General features: G+C 33.3%; 2 protein-coding genes across 2 annotated transcripts; one reads left to right on the top strand and one right to left on the bottom strand.

The window, feature by feature from the left end:
* Window positions 1-3000: 3000 nt before the first annotated feature.
* LOC145065709 (uncharacterized) lies at window positions 3001-6097 on the top strand. The gene is made up of 11 exons (XM_079012758.1): window positions 3001-3435; window positions 3555-3612; window positions 3680-3793; window positions 3913-4050; window positions 4166-4235; window positions 4324-4379; window positions 4470-4595; window positions 4670-4809; window positions 4924-4996; window positions 5084-5158; window positions 5623-6097. The coding sequence occupies exons 1-11, from the start codon at window positions 3260-3262 to the stop codon at window positions 5941-5943; spliced, it is 1347 nt and encodes a 448-aa protein (XP_078868884.1). The 5' UTR covers window positions 3001-3259; the 3' UTR covers window positions 5944-6097.
* LOC145065708 (uncharacterized) lies at window positions 5969-8485 on the bottom strand. The gene is made up of 4 exons (XM_079012757.1): window positions 6729-8485; window positions 6505-6657; window positions 6352-6423; window positions 5969-6265 (listed from the first exon to the last, which is right to left on the bottom strand). Exons 1-4 carry the CDS (start codon window positions 8448-8450, stop codon window positions 6146-6148), a joined length of 2067 nt encoding a protein of 688 aa, XP_078868883.1. The 5' UTR covers window positions 8451-8485; the 3' UTR covers window positions 5969-6145.
* Between the last annotated feature and the right edge of the window lie 12594 nt (window positions 8486-21079).

The following is a 21079-nucleotide window of genomic DNA, read 5'->3' as shown; positions in this document are numbered from 1 at the left end:
GTACTCTAAACCTTGGCGATCATGCAAACTTGATGCCTAAACTCTGGCGATCATGTAGACTTGATGCCTAACTAGATCATGCAGACTTGATGCCTAAACCATGGTGATCATGTAGACTTGATGCCTAAACCCTGGTGACTATGCAGACTCAGTGACCGTTGTGTAAACTGTGGCAACGATGGACTTCATGCCGATTCCTTAGGATGATCCTTAGGAATGAGTGAATGAGAAATAGCTTATTCTTAGGGCAGATCCTTGAGAATAAAGAAGATAATGAGGATGGGTGATTAGGTTGATTGCTTGATTGTTTAAACATAATAATTATATTATTATGGGTTGAAAACCCTATGTACTCATCAGGTTTCCCAACATGACCCACTCAGTTTATTTATATCATAGATGTTGATATGAAGTCACATTACGCTGAGAGATTAAGGAGATATAAATCACTAGTGATAATGAATGTAAGTTCTATTTATGTTTATGTTTCTGTATTGACGATGACATCCCAAATGTTTTAAAATGAATAAAAATACTTTTCTTCGGAAATGCTTTGATAACTTATTTATCATGTTTTACTGTGAACAAATTCCGCAACATTTTTATTAAAAGAGGTGCTCTGATTTTTATAAAACATAAACAAAAATCGGTTTTTTTTTGCCGTGAAAATGGGGATGTCACAGTAACTATATTTGGTATGTATTTGACCCGATTGTGGATGGTCATTTTGGGTTGACTTCACCAAAGCAACTTGATAGGATGATTTATGGAGAAAGAGGATTAATTATGATTTATTAATATATTATATGAATAATATATTAAAGGAGAAATCATATGTTTAATTAATATTAGTCAAGAATTAATTAAGAATTAGTTTTGTGACTAAAAGACATTAATTAAACTTAGGGGACTGGAATTCTAATTATAAGATAATTGCAATTAGGATATGGATCACCTTGGAACATAGGTTGGACGAATTCTATGGGAAGCCCATAAGGAATTCCTCCAAGGGGTGTTCTAAAGGGAGTCCATGGGCTGCTTGGAGCCTAAGCAGTCAAATTAGGGTTTCCTTGTTTGATAACCCTAATAGCCTCACTACATAAAGACCCCTATGGCCCCAAAAAAACATGGCTAACTCTTTTGGAAGAACCCTAGGACGTTTTTGGTGCTCCTCCTCCTTCTTATTAGTCATTCTCTTGCTCTTGGTGTTTGTAAACCATTAGAGGAGTGACATTTGTGACTTTAAGCTCCAAGGAAAGAAGATTGAAGAGATTTAAGCCATTCTACAAGAGGTAATCATCTAGATCTGTTCTTACATGTCAATTTCGAAATTAGTATGCTAGATCTAGGGTTTATAAGTCTTGGATGAATTACATGTACAATAGAGAAACCTAGATCCAAGCTTTAGGGTTTGCATGAGCACATATGATGTTCTTTTATATAAAACCCATCATTAACAATACTATCTTGGTTTATGGAAAGCTCACACTTCATTAGTTTTATAAAAATATATAACTATATACTACCTTTTAGTACACTATTGCTTACATTTCTGGTCTTAGGGTTTAAGACTACAATTCATACATAAGAAAATATTGGATTTTTTGGAAACACGCATACTTATTCATTTTACAAGGATAAATATACAAAAGACATTCATACATTTTTAGTCTTGGTTATTAGACTAACAACCTATTTTATAGAAAATATCGAATTTTCTGGAAGCATACGAAACTATTTTAAACAAAGCAGTTACAAACCTTTTTTCATACAAAAATGCTTATGAACTCACCAATATTATTGTTAACGCTTTTCAAAATCACTTGTATTCCCAGGGAACCAGTAATTAGGTATCTACATCTTTGAGAACAGGAGTTGCTGCATTATGGGATTTTACTTTTCAGTCATTGTTGTGTAACTTTTGAACAAACACAATATGTAAACTATATAAGTTGGTATTCTTAATGTATGTTGTTTGGGTTGCTATGCTTCATTTATATTCAACTGTTATGATACTATACAATGACGTCATCCGCCCCCGGACATTTCCGTCGCTCCGGTTCGGGGGTGTGACAAATACCTTAAGCATAATGAGGTGTAATGTACCACTTGGAAGTGGCCCTTATAATTTTTTTCATAGACCATGGTCCCTATTTACAAATGAGAAGTGATGGGTTTGATGCACTTATGTTGGATATCACATGTTTTTGTGACAATAATGACATTCAAATGTTAAACATGGAGGAATATTCTGTTAATCTAAGAAATCGAAGAAAACATGTTAATATTCGAAATCAACATTATTGCGAGATTTTTTTTTTGTTTTAACCAAATTTTGAATATGCAAATTCAAGCGTTTGGCGATCGTTTTAGTGAAGTAAGTTCCGGATTGCTTATTTGTGTAACAGGATTGAATCTACATGATTTATTTTATGACTTTGATTGGTTCATCTTGTAACTTTGACCCATCGAAGATATGAAAGTTGATTGATTTCTATCCAAATGATTTTAGTTACCAATATAATGCACATTCTACACGAACTTTCTATCTACCCCATTCATATGTAACAAGATGAAAGATTTGCTAACTTGAGGAGTATATTTTATCTTGCTAAAGTGATGGTGGAAACGAAAATGCATCGGTTTTTTTTCTTTGATCTATCGATTAGTGAAGTTGACATTGGTTTTGTCGGTGACAACCAAAACCATGGAGAATTGTAAAATGGCATTAAGTTCAAGGTTTTAATGTCATTACTTTTTTTATTTTAATTATACAGTGGACCCGGTTGACTTTCGTGTGTTACGCCAATGGACATGAAAGTATTAGAAAGAGAAAGTATTAGAAAGAGATGAAGTTTTCTCAATAGAGAATTGATGTATGTTAAGTTAATAAGTTTAAAGTACATTTTAAACTTCTATTTTTTGCAAGTAGGCAGAAAATTTCTTGAATTATTTCAGATTTTGATTTTCATTAATAATAACTTTGTGGTTCAATATGTCATCGTAGTTTGAAATTCGATTTTGCGTCATAGTCGTTTTCCAAAGACAAACACACCTAGCGGACTCTCTTGGAAGGAAAACTAACCCGACAAAATTCCCATGTCTTTCTCTTTATAGATCCATCTCTTTCTCTTTACAAACGAAACTAAATTTAACTCTCATACATACTTCCATATTGATCTCGAAGTTGAAAACCTTACTATATTGGTAACATCAATTGATGGGGAGAAACAGAAACTGTTGAATTTTGGTGATTCAGATGGCGCGTTTTCCTATTCGTCATCGTCGTCTCCGTTTCACGATTTTACCCTTCTGTTTGATATTGTTCTATGCTTGTTTCTCGATCGTTGATTGTAGAAGGAGCGTTAATTATGTCTCGCATCAACAACGACAACCTTCAATCACGCCAATCAATCGTGATCTTTATCACACTAGGTAAAACTCAACGCCTCTTCATTTCATTTGGTTTTCAATCTAGGGCAATTGTTTCTCGACGTTGATTGTATGATACATACACGATAGACATTGTTTGAAATCGTTGTTCCTTTTTCCAGTGCGACATTAATGGAAGAGATAAAAAAACTGGTTCATCGTCACCAAGATAGATTCCATGTGAGTTTTGTGTCTTTCCTTTTCCCTTTTTCTAGCATTTATACTTGTTTGTTTGACTTTCCAACAGATGGAGACATTTACAGGTTCAAATAAGGGCTACCAGGCTGAACTCAACGTAGTTACATATTCCCAGAACATAAATGAGATTGAAGAAGACAAGTCAAAGTTCCGAATCCTTCTTGTAAGTTCAGTTCATTCACAAAATTACATTACATGAAAGGAAATATAGACAATATGTTATGTTGTCTGAGGTTATGATTGGTAGCTGATCTTTTTGACAGATGATTACTTGTCTTCCAGAGTTTTGGGCAGCATGCACGAGAGCTTATTACATCTGAACTTGCACTCAAGATCCTCTACATCTTAAGTGAAGACCAAACTTTACCTAAAAGGAATCCACTCTTGCTCAACAGAACCCTCCAGAATACCATTATAAAGGTTTCCTTCTTTTTTTTTTTAAATATATATTTTCATTAACACATAAAACATCCACAGATTTCATGATATATAGATATATTATATTATATTATGTTAATCTCTATGTATCTCTCAGGTGGTGCCAATTGAAAACTTGAATGGACGCAAAAAGGTTGAAGCAGGAGAGCTTTGTGAACGCAGAAATGGTCTTTCTCTTGCAGTTTAGTGTTTTATATTAATATATGTTGTAATTATTTTTTTATTATTGACTTTGAACTTTTATTTACATATCAGGGAGAGGAGTTGATCTCAATAGAAATTGGAGTGTGGATTGGGGAAAAAAAGAAAAGGTTGATTATGAATATGATTATATATGATATATGAAGCAACGTACCTTAGTTAAACAAATGATAATCTTAAAACGTAATCTTTGTTTTCAGGATTATGATCCTAATGAAGAGAATCCAGGGAGTGGTCCTTTTAGTGAGCCTGAAGCTCAAATGATGAGGAAGCTTTCAAGATCATTTAAACCACATTTATGGGTCAATGTGCATTCTGGAATGGAGGTCAATCATAATCTTTAACTTTTCGTCTTCTACTTTTTTTTTTTTTAATGATTAATTTTTTAAAATGTTTGTAGGCTCTGTTTATGCCTTATGATCATAAAAACACTACACCTCCTGGAGAGCAATCTGAGAAAATGAAGTTGATGCTTGAAACATTGAATCACCTTCATTGTGAAGATCGTTGTGTGGTTGGATCAGGGGGAGGATCTGTTGGGTTAGTTTAGTATTCCGTTTTTCCTTTTCTTGTTCTTTCAAAATATGAAAACCCAATTTTTTTTTTTTTAATAAATTTCCATTTTTAATAGTCATACATACATGTGTTTAATAGGTATCTAGCACATGGTACAACAACAGATTACATGTTTGAAGTTGCAAACATCCCCATGGCTTTCACATTCGAGGTTTATAATTATAAACTCTACACCAGTATTTTTAAGCATATATTTTATGGTTATTTTGTGACATGTATATCGTTTAATTAATGCCAGATATATGGAGATGAAAAAGCATCCTATAAAGACTGCTTCAAAATGTTCAACCCCGTTGACCAACCTACCTTCAATGTACAAAATTTTGATTTCATAATTAACAACGTGGCTCCTGTTATAAGTTACTAATATGGTCCCTCTACCTTTACTCAAAATAGCAAGTTCAGTCCATTTTTTGAAATCATTCTTACGTTTGGTTTTTGTTTCCGTACTGGTTACCAACACATGTAAAATGACCTTTTTTCTCTTATGAGATATTTTCAACTTTTTTTTTTTCAGCCCTTCAAGAAGTCCTACATATTTAATAATAATATCAAATTAGAAAAATAATAAAAAAGTTAAAAAATAACATAAGGGTAAAAAGGTCATTTTACATGGGACCAATGGTGTGACAAAAACCAAAATCTATGGACGACTTTGGGAGGATTTCAAAAAATTGGACCGAACTTGCGATTTGAGTAAAAAGAAAAGCACACAGGGACCAAATCTGTAATTTACTTAATAACTGGTGATTGTTATAACATTAAAAAAAATTGCAGAGAGTTGTGAACGAGTGGTCTGCTGCATTTTTCAGTATGTTTGAAATGGGAGCACATGAGATGAAGATGAAGTTTATGGAAGATAGGGCTCCTTTTAACGTGGATAATTTGATCTCTATTGATGATTATTTAAAAGGCTATTTAATAGAAAGGAAAAACAGATATGCAGAAAAAACAGAGTTGCTTGAGATTGGTTTGCAGGAGATGAGAACATATTTCAGACTGTTCTTGCTATCTTCAATTTTGTTGATGTTTATGTTCTGTTCAAGGATCCCAAAGAGTAGCACCAGTAGATCCAATATGCCTCCCGTTACTCCATGAAATCAATAATACAACAAGAAAGGTGTGTAATAATGATTTTTCAAGTCGCTTCAAATATGTGTATCAAAAAATGGTTGTTTTGTTGCATGTTGATGTTACAATATCAAGTTATGTGCAAGTATGCTACAAATGTAACAAGCTTTTCTTATCTGTATGCTCGTTTGTTGAGACAGAAAGTAGGGCCCACAAAGTGGTGACCTGGCTAAAGGGTTTGTGATTTCAATCGTTGTCTCATATACTTCAATGCAGACCGTAACTTAGCCCTAGCTTTTCGGTCTGGAGTGCATCCAGACATTATCATCTCTTCGTAAACTCCAGGGACCTGAAACGTAACATCTTGTATTTTAAAGGGGTTGTTTTTGAACTTTAATCAAATTCCACTTTTTAACACTACGAATCCGATAATACCTCATCAAATTTCTCCACGCGAATTAAAGCTTTCATAAGAGTGGTATATGTCACCACATCCGGCTTCAAGTCCTGTAATTCAGAATATATCAAATTTGTATTTAAGTGCTTAACTCATTAAGCTTGTTTAGTAAAAAAGAAACAATCCCTTACATTTTCCTTCATTGATCTCAAAATTGCAAAGGCTTCAACATCTCTTCTATCTTCACAAAACGCGTTTATTAATGCATTAAGAGCTAAATTACTAGGCTTCAAACCATCGCTTCTCATCATCCTAAATGCATTCAGTGCATCATCTGATAAACCCTGCCCCCAAAAAAAAAACTTTAATCATGATTCATGAAGATGTGATTGTGAATAATGAAATACGAAAATACCCTTTGAGCATATGCATTAATCAAGGCATTATAAATTGTTGAAGTCGGCTTCAAGCCAGAAGCTTTCATATCCTCTAAGCATTCAGTGGCATCCATGAACCTTCCGGATTGTCCATATATGTCAACTAGTGTAGTATAAGTTATGACATTAGGCTGCAAGTTTTGAGTTTTCATCTTTCTCAACAAGCTCCTTACTCCCTCCCACCTTTCCTGTTCACCAAATGAATTGATCATGATGTTATATGTTGCAATACAAGGCGAACACCCTCTTTGCTGCATTTCATCAAACAGTTCCTCTGCTTTGTTATGATCTCCAGATTTACAATGACAATCGATAAGTGTGTTCCAGGTAACATTATCAGGCTCAATCCCTTCATTTCTCATTCTTTCCAATATACCCAATGCATGATCAAGACAATTGTACTTACCAAATGTATCAATCATAACATTGTAGAATTGTCTATCAGGTTTCACACCACACTTCTGCATCTCCTTTAGAACTTGAAACAATCTTTGCCACTCACCTCTGTCACGATAACTCACTATAATTCTACTGAAAACATATGAATTTGGCTTTACGTTGTTTGCTTCCATCTCTTTCAACACGATTCTTGCACTCTCCCACCTGCCTGCGTTCCCATAAGCATCAATCAAAAGGCTGTAAGTATGTTCATCTGGAGAAACACCATTTCTCTCCATTTCATTCACTATCCACTCTGCATCCCTCAGATCACCGTTTTTCACATATGCTTTTAGCACAGCATTGTAAGCTCTGGTTCTAGGTTTCAATCCGCCATCCTTGATCTCTTCAAAAACAGCTTCGGCCTCTTCGGCTCTCCCCAAACTGCCCAGCTCTGAGATAATGGAAACCACGGTGGAGGTTTTGGGAGTCAATCCATACCCTTGAATCATACCTAGAAACTGCATAGCTCTGTCAACGTCGCCTGATTTCGTGAATCCTATAACTATGTCATTCAATAACTGCACATCTAGCTCGATTGCATCTGATATCATTTCTTCGTATAACTTCTCCAACAAATTCGAGTCGATTTGGTTGTTACGAACCAGTGATTGAATGATTAAACTGTAATTCATAAAATCCGATTGGTAACCCTCCCCGCGCATTTTGTTCATCAGGATAACGGCTTTCTCCAAGTCATCGTTTCGCGCGCACGCACCTATGAGAACGTTGTAAGTTAATGGAGTTAGGGTTTGTTTCTGTGAAAGCAAAAAAGCTTCGTATAACATCTCGGAGTGTCCGAGCGAGTGGATTAAGATCGAGTACAGTAATTCATACGAGAAGCAGAGATTGTGCCTATGGAGCCAATCAACGAGCGCGTAGCTGGTTGAAATCGAGGTCGATGAAGAAGGGGAAGATGCTAGGGATTTGAGAAGGTAATGCCATAGTGAAGCTGGGACTAATCGATATGACTCGGCGAGTTGTGAGTCGGTTGGGTCCGAGTATGCTGAATCGTTATCATCAGGGATATGATTCGAGAGGAATTGGAGCAAAGGGGCGAAGTCGTACCGGCGGTGGGAGTAGGGTGAAACGCCGTCGTCTTCTGTAACTACATCGTCTTCCGATAAGGAGAGTGAGGTGACGGATGAACAGAGAGGAGAGTGCTTATAAGAGGAGGTGGAGAGTGATGGCTGAGAGAAATTGAGGCCGCGGAGGAAGCGAGCGGTGGTGGCGGACGGTGGAGGGAGAAGCAGAGCATTCATTATTTGCACTTTCTTCTGCAAAACCCGTGGCTGGGGCATGGTGACAGTTTATCCGTTGGATAAATTATACATTTAGTCCCTGCACTATGAGTTAGTATCAAAGTTACCCTTAAACCATTCCAGTTTTTATCGTTGTTGAACGTCTAAAAAAAACTAAAATTACATTTTTGTTTTTTACTGACATATTTGATAAAACTGTTGGTTCATTCATTTTTGACGAATTTTCTCAAGTATCTAGTGCAATTTAGTAATGATTTTGCCGAATGTTACTTAAGAAGAAATTTTAATTGATTATATATATATATATATATATATATATATATATATATATATATATATATATATATATATATATATAGGGTTAGGTTATATTGTTTCTAGTAACTATTGTGTGCTAGAATGCACAGATCTGGACCATCGGATGAAATATAATCAAAGGTCATGATCTGAAGGTTTATGATAGCAGAATAGGATAACATATACCATATAATCACACAAATTTCAACATAAGGACATTTTAGTCAATTAACCTATATTAAAAAAGGAAATTTTTGGATTTTTAGGGATAATTAATTCCTTTATTTTTAAAAATCTGAATATTTTAAATTAATTCAAAATTAAAAATTCGATTTTATTCTGTCAGAATGTTAGAATGTTAACCATAAACTAGTAAATATATTTTTCGATTTTATTCTGTCAGAATGACATAATGCCAACCATAAACTAGTAAATACATTCTAAAAAGAATACACAAAATCAATTCTTGAACTAATAATATACCAAATAATTACATTGTATGATTGTGATTCATTGAATAATAACAACATTCTGAAAGAAAAAAGAAAAAAAAAACATCACAATCTAACAAAAACACTAATCTATTCTGATAGAATATTATTTTTTAGCAACATTTTATACATTGTAGCATAACACATTCTGGTATAATACACTCTCATTCTCTATGTTTTCTTCCTTCTCCACATTAATGTTAGTCTCTTCAAAACCTAAATCCACAAAGAAAACATAATCAAGATTCAAAAATTAAAAAATTCAATGCATTCTAAGAGAATAAAAACTATAAATTTTGACAGAATGTACTTGTTGTTGACAATTATTCTCAAACATTCTAACCGAATACATTTATATAAAATAAATTCTAATAGAATACATTACATAATTCAAGAGCTGTGATTGTATAAAGAACTCAATAGCTGTGATTGAGTCATCAACACACATATACAGTCATGAATTCAAGAAACAAACACACATTTACATTATCGATTTAGAAATATGAACACCAATTTTGAGTTTTTCGAAACAAAATCCAACTTATGACTGTGAAGTGCAAGTTGTATCAGAATATTCTTCAATCGAACAGAAATAAACCATTGAAGAAATCGAATTTAATAAGATGATGAACACAATCTCGATCTTGAAAAAAAATCGAGATAAAATCAATCTCGATTGAGGTAAATAATTTCCAGTTATATCCCCTAGTTGTTGGATTACCGGACCAAAGAAAGAAGAACAGGAGGATGCCGAAGGATACCTCCATCCAAGTACCTGCAATCGTCGGGATTTCCTGACCGTTTGCTCCTCGCTTCTCATTCGTGTTCATAGACCCCACAACAGTGCCACCGCTCCTCCGCATCCCCTTCTTCAGCCTCATCGACCCCAGAATCCATCATCGATTGCGAGACGAGAGTATGTGCTCCCTTTTGGATCCATCGATTGTAGAAGAAAAAGTAAAATCGGTGATGGTGATGGTGTTGATGTCGATGATGAAGTGTTCAGCCGCAAACATATCTAGGTCAAATATATTTAGTTTAATTCCTTAATTGAATGATTAGTTTATTTCCTTAATTGAATGATTTCAATTAAATAATTTCCTTAAATAAAAGTACAAAAGGTCCAAAATGCCCTTTAATGATTTATTTAATTATTTATTATTTCTTGAATTCTCATTGGTGTATTTAGGCACACAATAGTTGTTAAAAACATTTGAACCTAGCTCTATATATATAACAATCAAGGAGTCTAGATCATCTTGTATCACAAGTTATCAAGATGACAAAATCAACCAAAACTTTTAAGTGCAACTTTTTGAGCACAAATCAAGTTATGCAAAAATTAGCAATGACCTTCTATTTATTTATAGTAAATTACATGAATGGTCCCTATGGTTTAAGATAATTTATGCGTTTGGTCTTTAACTTATTTTTTTAACTCGGAAGGTCCTTACTATTTGTTTTTGTTACGCGTTTGGTCTCTGTCTTACCTAAAAAGACTATTTTGCCCTTGATTTTTAAATTTATTTAAATAAACACACCCCCAACTAGGGGTGTCAAAAAAACCCGAATCCGATTAACCCGACCCGACCCTAACCCGAATAAGGTAATTAGGGTCGGGTTCAATAGGGTTAGAATTCCAAATCGGGTTATTCGGGTTAACCCGACAAACCGATTTTTTTATAAAAATCAACCCTAAACCCTAAAAAGACTACAAACCCTTTAAAAATGTAAAATTTTGTGACTCTAGAAGCATATGAGGGTCAAGTAATTCCCATTTGTGAAGTTGAAGTCCAAAAAGATATAAAACCTCCACATCTCAAAAGTAGTGGAGCGGTTAAGAAAACAAAGATTTTATTTTGATAGTTATTTCTACTTTAAACTAACTATAAACATGAATAAACTACATGGTGTTGATCGTTAACTAGAGATTGAAAGTTCATCTATTTAATATTTATAATGGAATAACTCTTTTAGCTATTGTGGTATGCATGATTTCTCGTATGCTGTAATAACCATGAGCTCCATGATCTTTTATTTTTAATTTATTTCAATTTGTATGCATTCTTGATGTTAAGAAAAGAGTAAAAAAATGGTTTCACTTTTGAAAAAACTATATATATTTTGTTTAAACTAAGTGTTTAGTGAATTAACCCGACTAACCCGACCATATTAACCCGCAACCCGATTAACCCGAACCCGACCAACCCATACCTTAATAGGGTCGGGTTAAATTATTTTTTGTGAAAACCCGATTAACCCGACCCGTTTAACCCGAAACCCGATCGGTTGACCCGATTAACTGCCCTACCCCCAACCCCATCCCTCACCTACCTTACATACCCCACAATTTTTTCTTATTTAAATAATAGTCTTTTTAGGTAAGACAAGGACCAAACGTGTAACAAAAACAAAGATTAAGGACCAAGCGCATAACAAAAACAAACAATATGGACATTTCGAGTTAAAAAATTAAGTTATGAACCAAACGTACAAATTACCCCAAACCATAGGAACCATTAATTTAATTTACTCATTTATTTATAGTATATTACGATATTATATTTTTATTTCCATCTGTTACAATATTATTTACCTAGTTATGACATTATATATATATTAATTACCAAAATAGTTATGTGAGACAATTCACTATTCATTCCAAGTAAGCATAGTCATTTTTTAAGTTTTCATACTTGGGGTTCTTTTTTCATTTTACTACCTTTACTTTTATCTTTTTTTATATTTTGTACCCTGAACTAATTTTGATATAACAATTTTTATCCTTATAGTTTTAAAATTTATATATATTTATATTCTTTCTCCTTAATTAATTTTTATTTAACAGTTTTCACCCATTATAATTTTAAAGTTAAATTATTAGTATTTTATGCATTATAATGTCAATTGTTTGTATCCATATTTTATTTTGATATTTTTGTGTTCCACTTTACATGATTTAATTATCTCAATGGTATATATGGTGTCAAACTACATTTTTTTAACATACCGGATCTTCCGCAGCAACACGCGGATGGTCTAAACCCTAGTTGATATTTAAATACAAATCAATTTTCTCATCTTATACTTGTGTAAATTTTGTTCGGTAATTTTGTGTTAGTTAACTATTTGGTGTAATTGTAATTTACATGGGTGTTATAAGACTTAGACAATAATATTATAGAAATAAGTTTTATGTGGAGTACATGGCTACTGGCTAGTTTGATTGCGAACAACCGAACAAGACAAATAACTTAGGCCAAACAAGAGGGTCAATGCCTCAATGGGCATTACATGGACAATGGAGAAACATGTTAAGAAGTAGCATATCATTATACACGAATGGAATTTGGCTAAAGAAAGAATTATTTTAGTCAACAATCCAAGCACCTTCTATCAAGAGCCTTCTAATTTCATAAGAAAATGAGAAAAATTTCGAACCACTAGAAGAAAAAAGAAGCAAATGTTAAGGTTGACGATGACATAATGAACAAAAACATACCCTAATGTAAATTTAATAGACACATCGATGGCAAATTATAGTAAGCAATTAACACATGTCCTTAACTTATGGTAATAATAACCTAAACACAGAAAATATGTAAAGGATCTCTACATTTGGATTGACATCAAAACATTTATATACAAATTCGTAACAAAACGGTTAAATGTTGTTTATATGATAATACTAATCCCAAAAACTGCAAATACAAATACAAAACCATTTTATCCCAAATCCACGTGAAATCTCAAAAAATGTGATAAACTGGTAATTCGTAATATTTCAATCCATTATAATAAATTGTATGGTTTGATGGTAAATATCATGCAACGCCTAAAATGCCAAAAATCATTTAGCCACACTCATCGCATACCGTGCACCCAAATGTTTATAGCCAATTTATTAGCAACAACTAGCATAGGTTTAAGGTGTGGTTAAACAAAAGAAGTGAAGTGAATATGTGACCGATTGGGAAATATATGCACCATATATAAAGGGGGTGTTTAATTTTCTGTTAAGTTTTTGGAATGGATTTTTTCATCGGTTTTCTCCTATCACACAACAATGCTTTCATTTTTTAAGGATAGTGTTTAATCACATTTTCATTTTTCTATTTAGAGCATCCACAATAAGATGTCGATGAAAACGTTCAATATTTAGACTCGGTCTCAAAACTAACATTTTACCATAGAATATAATGCATTTTTAGTTGCATAATTCAACCACTCAATATGAATTAAATGTTTTTTTTGAATTTGTCTTTTATACAACTAACATCCTCTTTAATAAATGATGTTCATTTTATTCTCTAATTATAATTAAACTTTTAATCTTTGTTGTTTATTAAGTAATTCATTTATTTTAATAAATATTAAATAATATTTCGATTTTAATGTTTGATATTGAATATTATTTTTTTTAATTATAATATAATACTTTTTGGTATTTTTATAGCTATATATGTAAGAACTTGTAACATCCCGGAAACACGACTCAAAATTTTCATTTTTTTAAGTTTACCAAAAGCACAAACATAAGACATCATTGATCTCAAAATCATGAAACACAAGATAGTTATAGTGTATGATCAAGAAAATTTGTGGAAAAACATTATCAGAGCATAAGTCCCAAAATATATGTTGCGGAAAAACATAGTGTGATGCGACGCGATCAAGCCGACCCCTTCTCTTTTGAGATCGAAGTACCCGAAACATAAACTAAAACAGTAAACACAAAGCTTAGTGAGTTTCTCCACCATACCATAGACCAATAATAAACATACTGGCAAACATATCTGGGTGTCGGCCTACCCCTTCGGTCTATTTCAACCGGATACTGCTGAGCATATCTGGGTGCTCGGTCTGCCCTTTGGTCTATTTCAACCGGATAATGTTGAGCATATCTGGGTGCTCAGCCTGCCCCTTCGGAGTATTCCAACTGGATACCGGGTCTATTTCACCCTTACCACTACTATATAATAGCACACATAAATCACATGATCATTAAGCAATATGCGAACAATGATAATTATCACACAAACAACCATCATACTATATAATAAACGAAGGGTCGGCCTTGGTGCCTTCGACTCACAACATTCACGAAAGGAGACTCACCTTAACTGCGAATGTTAAATCGTACCCCTTGGACAACTTGGAACTCCTCTCCCTATAGCATAACAACCTTCCTAATTAGACATTGGATCTAAACCTGTCCCCAAGGCCCAAACCCTTATTCATGAAATAAGGCAAATGCTCTCTAATCTCTGCCCTATTGGGCCTCTTCCTTCCAAGGCCTAACTTTCAAATTAAAATGTCCAGGTCCATCCAACTAAGCTTTAAGGCCCAATACCATAAATCCTAGACCTAGGCCCAAAGGCGTTAATCCACAGGTGGGCTTGAGGCCCAACAAATCTAGGCCCAAAACCACATTTGACCCACTACATGCGTACGCACGACGTACTTGGCACGTATGCTGAACGTACGCTGGTCTTGACCAGATACGGGAGGTTGAGTTAGTACACACAGCGTACTGGCCAGCCACCTTAGAAGCTTCATTGTGACTTAATTAGTTAAGTCCTTATGTCAAGAACATAGATCCAGGCCCTTACAGACGTCCTAAACCATAAAGTTAAAAACTTTATGTTGTTTCATGCATGAATGGGGATTAAGACATGATTTAAGTCCATAAACACCCTTTGTGGCCATTTAACACTCGCATGGTTGAGGCTATGAAAGACCCCTTTCACACTTAACATTAACATAAAGTCAAAACATGCTACATGCATATTCATAATTATAATTTACATTAGTGGTCTAATTACAAAAGCCTGTATACAAACCGACTAACAAGGTTTTTACAAAGTTTCATAAAATACATAACTACCCATGAATTTATAACACATATACATATACATATATGTATGATAATTACAAACATAGTAGTGTTAACTATTCTAAGTCTTCCAACAAAACATGTTTACTCTGGATGCTTATCACCTGAAATAATTAAACACTAAGAGAGATAAGCGGGTGACGCTTAGTGAGTTCAACAATAGATACAATATAACGCTATGTCATATATATAACAATATGACAGGAACAAAAGAAACAAAGGACAACAAAGGCATATGTGTATCATATGAAAGGCTTTCCATAAAAACCAATGATTAGATTCAAGGGTTTACAATCAACGAGATACAACAATTTAGGATCATAAACATGATATTCATCATAAAAACTGCAACCCAAGTGGCACAGAAAATACAATTTCTACTTATCAAATTGCTAGAATATACATGCTTTCAGCCCTACCTAGCCCGAAGCCAATACCAAAGTGATACGAGTCATGCTCTACATGGCGAAAGGCATAAAGCCAATACCAAAGTGATACGAGTCATACTCTACATGGCCAAAGGCACAAAATCTAATGACAAGTAATAGCCACTTAAACCAATAACACATGAAAGCACATTGCACATATAACACATAACATACAATTGTCCCTATATTGAACTCACCGTGCAATAACCGAATGTTGCGGTGAAATTACCCCTTAAGTGCGTTTTGCCGATAGAATCTGACTAGACATTGTCAGTAGTTAACAATCGTTGGCTCGGGAAAATGGCTCAAAATCAGCAATACGGGAGTGAGAGTTGCGTTTTTGTGTAAACGGAAACAAGAGGGCTGGTCCTTTATTTATAGGTCGAAATTTTGACTCTCACGTTGTGAGACAAATAAGCTCACGTCGTGAGTTTATCCTGATCAGATCGTAGGCTTGCCGCGTGTGTTCTAGGCTTGAGAGGTATCGATGGACTACCTCACGTCGTTAGTTATACTTGCTCACGCCGTGAGCTTTGTTAGATCTCGAAGTTTGTGCTCCGAACTTCAAAAATTCATATATTTCGCATACCAGCTCTATTTTTGACCTTTTTATATCCACGGGTAGGTGAGACCATGCTTTACAACTTTCGTTAAGACTATGTCGGCTAATTTCGACTTTATTTTTAAAGTTATATTTTTAATAGGTCGAGACAGGAAAAGTCCATTAAAAAGTCATAACTTCTTCATCCAACATCCGTTTTCGTCTGTCTTTTTATCGTTGAATTAGTATTGACGAGAACTTGGATTCTCGTTTAGGTTGTGTCGGCTAAAAATGGCTCGATCCATAATCGAATTTCGGGTTGTACATTGCTATGCCGAATTTTTAGAAAAATCATAACTTCCTCATACGAAGTCAGATTTAGACGTTCTTTTTATGCAAGCTCTCGGTTTAACGTATACTACGACTCTCATTTAGATCACTTAGGCTAAAAAAATATTTTATTGTAAACTCACTTTTTACGTCGTATAGCGTTGTGCCGGTTCTGTCGTGAAACTTTGATATGTCATAACTTTTCGCTCGGAACTCCGTTTTCGATGAGGTTTTCACCTATACGTTTCTAACGAGATAATTTACAACTTTCAATAATATCAGTTTTACTTATTTCTAACTTAAATGTTATACTTTCGTTAATTTCGATAGTTGATTTTTTGAACGGAATGACATAAGACTCCCATTACTTCCAAAACTTTCCGAATGATTCTAAATATAGTTTTACTTCAAATCTCATAAACTATATTGTTAGAACTCAACGCTCAAAACCATATATTATTTAATAATATTCGATTTTAAACTAACAAACATACAAAACACGATAACTGAATAAGGTTAGTAATGTGTATGTTACAGGCTAAACCATCAAGGCCCAATTTTTATGGCTCCAAACACTTCCAAGAGCCTAAAAGGAAATCTCATATGGACCGAAACTTCTAAAACTCAAGAAACCTCAACTATGAAGCCAAAATGCAACATAAAACACCCAAAACTAGATCTAAGCATGCAATGGTCAAGGTTAAAGCTTTATACCTCAAACGAGTTAGAAATGATGCCAAACTTTTGGATCTACAAGCCCTCTTCACGTTCTTACTCTTTCTTCAAACTCCTTCTTCAAAATCACCAAATATCACAAAAATGCTCAAGATTAGATCAAATGTATGCAAGAGGCTTAGGGTTCGAGTTTAACACTTTAGGGACAGTGGAGGCTGAGAAAATGAGGGTTGGGTGGAACTTAAGTCGTTTAAATAAGGTGCAAACCCTAAAATTTAGGGTTCGCATTTGGCCAGCTTACGCTCAACAAACGCATGGGTACGCCCAACGTACGCAGGGGCTTCCCTGATTCGCGCCTCACCAAGGTACGCCGTGCGTACAGTATGTGCGCCCATCGTACGTCCCCCTTCTCATATTATTATTATTATTATTATTATTATTATTATTATTATTATTTGATTAAGGGAATACCTGGCAACCCAAGCATTACAAAACTTATCATCTTTAGTCCTTCGGGAAAGAGCGAAAAAAGTTATATTTTTGTTTTTGGTAGTGTAATATTTCATTTTTGAAAAATTGACATTCGAATAAAAATAACAAATTTTGATGTAGGGGTATATAATATATTCCATATAGATGAGAATATATTAGTTAATTAAAGATATTTTTTTTTTCAAAATGGTCGATGGTTGAAATGGGTTTAAGTTGATAAGTTTATGTTTGATCAACTTAATTAAAAACTAATGCTTCTAAATAAAAAATCTATGTATAAGATCGATGTCTATGGATGCTCTTATGATCCTTCTTTGTAGGTTTTTTTTTCTAGTGCTTAGCTTTAACAATAAAATTTTAAGAAATTTACTAAAATAACCAAAATTCTTAATGCATTAACCTAAAATAGCAAAAAACTAGCACTTATCCAATAATAGCCAACAAAATTGCAAATGAGGCAAACACTCACATATGTGGTTTCTTCAACTTGTTTGCAGTTTCATCATTTTCCCCATTTTCAAGTATACACAATTGTGGATGGCATATGACCATCTTTGGTTCCCTCTCACATCATATGTGATTTTCCCTTCTTTGAACATAAAAAAAATATGAACGAAATCGCAGAGGGCATGGCAAGCTGCGAATGTACAAGTTCGTAATGCACATTTTGTGCATTGACGACTTGTATATTCGCAAATGACCATGCCATATGTGCTTCATTCATTTTTTTCCTAGACAACTAGCAAAAAACAAAATTACTAGATGATTAGGTGATACTATATAAGAATGAAACCCAAAAAATCTATACAAGATCGAAAAAATGAACGAAACCGTAGATGGCTATGTCATCTCCGATTTAACGAATCATTAATGCACATGGTGTGCATTAAAACTTTTACCATTGTAGATGGCATAGTCATATCTGGTTTTGTTCCTTTCTATTTTGATTTTTATGCAACAAACATACTAAATACTACTAGATTTCAACGTATAGGATCAAAAACAAACAAAAAATTTATGTATAAGAGTAGTTACCTGGTTGTTAATTAATTGGAGCCTTCATAGAGATAAATTTGGTAGCTTTGATTCTTGAAAATGAGCTAGAAATGTTTTTTTTACGGTATATATAATGGGTTAGTGGGCCACATAACTGCCGACGGGCCGCGGATCCACAATCCATTTGATAAAATCACTATGAGTTACCGAGACAAATATGAAATCATAGGCGAGTTGATAAAACCGCAACTCATCTATGGTTTCATTGGCTATTTTGAGATAAATACTTATTTTTGGTTATTTTTAGATAAGTCATTAATTTTTTTGGCTATTCTAATAAATTTATCTAGATTTTTTCTTTCGGTCAAAATAAATCATGTCCTCGTCTTTCATATTGATCTTTCCTTTCATACTATATTTGTAAGAGCAACTTTGAGTACCATGCATAAGGTCATAAATAAAACCAATCTAAAACACGTCGCCATAACTACAGTAGCACGTGTTGACATTTTGCCATAAAAGATAGTATACCGCTATAAACTAAAAAGTGACAACTGACAAATACGAAACTATATATAATTATATATGATACATATTTAATGGTTTCCGTATTCTTTTATAGGACCCTCTGTTCTCTTACACACATATCATATGGTTTCAACAAATCATGTTGGGACTTTCGGTAAGGAAATAGAATATGGTTAACAGAAGCATTTGTACATACTCTATTTAGAGTAGAGTCTGCATTTGATTATCATACTATTTGGATAGATGTATAATAAATCGTTAACAAAAACAATATTAATAACCCTTGTATACAACCCTTCACAAGCATACAAGGAAAAACCGCTATACAATCATTTAGGTCATGCAAACCAACTTATATGTTAGCTTTTAGATTAGAGCATCTCTAATGGTTAAACTATGTGCATCGTATTCTAACGAAGAACAGGTTTTAGCTGTGATGCGAAAGGAAATTAAATTGTAGTCGTCAGTGTCTATCGGCGATAGGAGATTACCGAAGGTTGCGCTGCAGGTGTCTCGATTGGTTCAGTTGAAGTAGATGGATTTCAAATGAAAGAGAAAATGGGTTTGGCCGCGTGAAGAAAATGATGAGTGATGGTGATCTTTATTTATAGTTTATTATTATTTGTTTTGTTATGTACCACTTAAAACCATTGATTGCATACACTTTATTTGTTTATTTGTATTGACCATTAAATATATATTAATTGATCAATATATTTTTATGCTTAGTACATCCTTAACCGTTAATTCTTTAAACATATTTCATTTTGTCTCGTTAAATATATCTTAGTTTTAAATATGTGTTATTTTCATGCTATTTTTATTATATATTTAATGACAATTCATTTATGAAGTATAAATTTTATGACCCAATAATATTTTCCTATTTTATTTACAAAAAATAAAGATTTGACATAGTTGTATCTATAATTTTGTTTGTTTGTTTGTGACATTTTATATATAATGTATGTTTATAAGGGTTTGCAAAACATTTTAAATATATCGGTTAATCTTTCAAAAATGTTTTTTATTCATATTCTTTTAAGAATCGTGTGTTTATCGACATCATTATCAACATGACCTGCCATCGCCACCACCAACGATTGACCATCAACCGACTACACTACGTGTGATTCTTACAAGAATTTATCAAAAAAGAAAGAACAAAGATCATAAAATTACGAAATAATATCACATTCATAGATAATTAAAAACCTTATTTTTTTGATGTCTTTTAGTTCTAAAGAATGTTTTTTGTATTTTTCTGTATGAAAAAATTTCACTCTTTCAAAAAAGGTTGTATTCGTTCAATGTGTTCTTAAAAAAATATATGTATTCTTTGAATGATTGTATTTTTAATATATTTTTGTAAAAGTAGGGATTATTTTTTATCAATAATTTTTTATTTATGGATTTGAATGAGTTCCCTAAAATATGTCTTTCTTTTTTATCTTTTAATAAATTGTTTGGTTATAAGTGTTATTTTTAATTATTAATAAATGTATATTTCATTAACAATATTCTTACAAGATTAATTATTTTATTTTATATTGATCCAATAGTTAAAATCTTGTTAGGCATTGATACAATATAATCCACATTGGATCCTAGCCCCTCTAATGGTCTCATCAAACATTACACCAAATGTTAAACTAGTTTACTTGCCTGAAACATAGTGATAGTCTTATAAGTGTAGACTATTTTAGATTCTTTATAAATACCAAAGATAATTCTTTTTACACACGTTTCTATGAATAAAATAGAAAAACATACATTAAATTCACATATTTATTGTAGTTTTAGATTCCCATATTTATTGTAGTTTTAGATATGTTTCTAGTTGTTCAGTAGTTATTCAAAATTAATGGTGCAGGGAGTTGTCGCAGGGAGCTTTTTTTTTTATATATATACCATATACCACTATATTGCTTAACCTCGTTCTTGTACCACCCAAG

This window comes from Lactuca serriola, chromosome 8 (assembly GCF_051521515.1).
Source record: "Lactuca serriola cultivar US96UC23 chromosome 8, Lser_US96UC23_V15, whole genome shotgun sequence".
NCBI lineage: Eukaryota > Viridiplantae > Streptophyta > Magnoliopsida > Asterales > Asteraceae > Lactuca > Lactuca serriola.
Note: the sequence above shows the minus strand (reverse complement) of the source record. Positions and strands in the feature narration are given on the sequence as shown.

Coding starts and splice junctions, on each gene's coding strand:
- LOC145065708 (XM_079012757.1), bottom strand. CDS start 8,450: ATGAATGCTCTGCTTCTCCCTCCACCGTCCGCCACCACCGCTCGCTTC. Junction 6,658..6,728: donor TTAATGCATATGCTCAAAGG/GTATTTTCGTAT, acceptor TTTTGGGGGCAG/GGTTTATCAGATGATGCACT. Junction 6,424..6,504: donor TGAGATCAATGAAGGAAAAT/GTAAGGGATTGT, acceptor TCTGAATTACAG/GACTTGAAGCCGGATGTGGT.
- LOC145065709 (XM_079012758.1), top strand. CDS start 3,260: ATGGCGCGTTTTCCTATTCGTCATCGTCGTCTCCGTTTCACGATTTTA. Junction 4,380..4,469: donor ATTGGGGAAAAAAAGAAAAG/GTTGATTATGAA, acceptor CTTTGTTTTCAG/GATTATGATCCTAATGAAGA. Junction 4,997..5,083: donor CCATGGCTTTCACATTCGAG/GTTTATAATTAT, acceptor AATTAATGCCAG/ATATATGGAGATGAAAAAGC.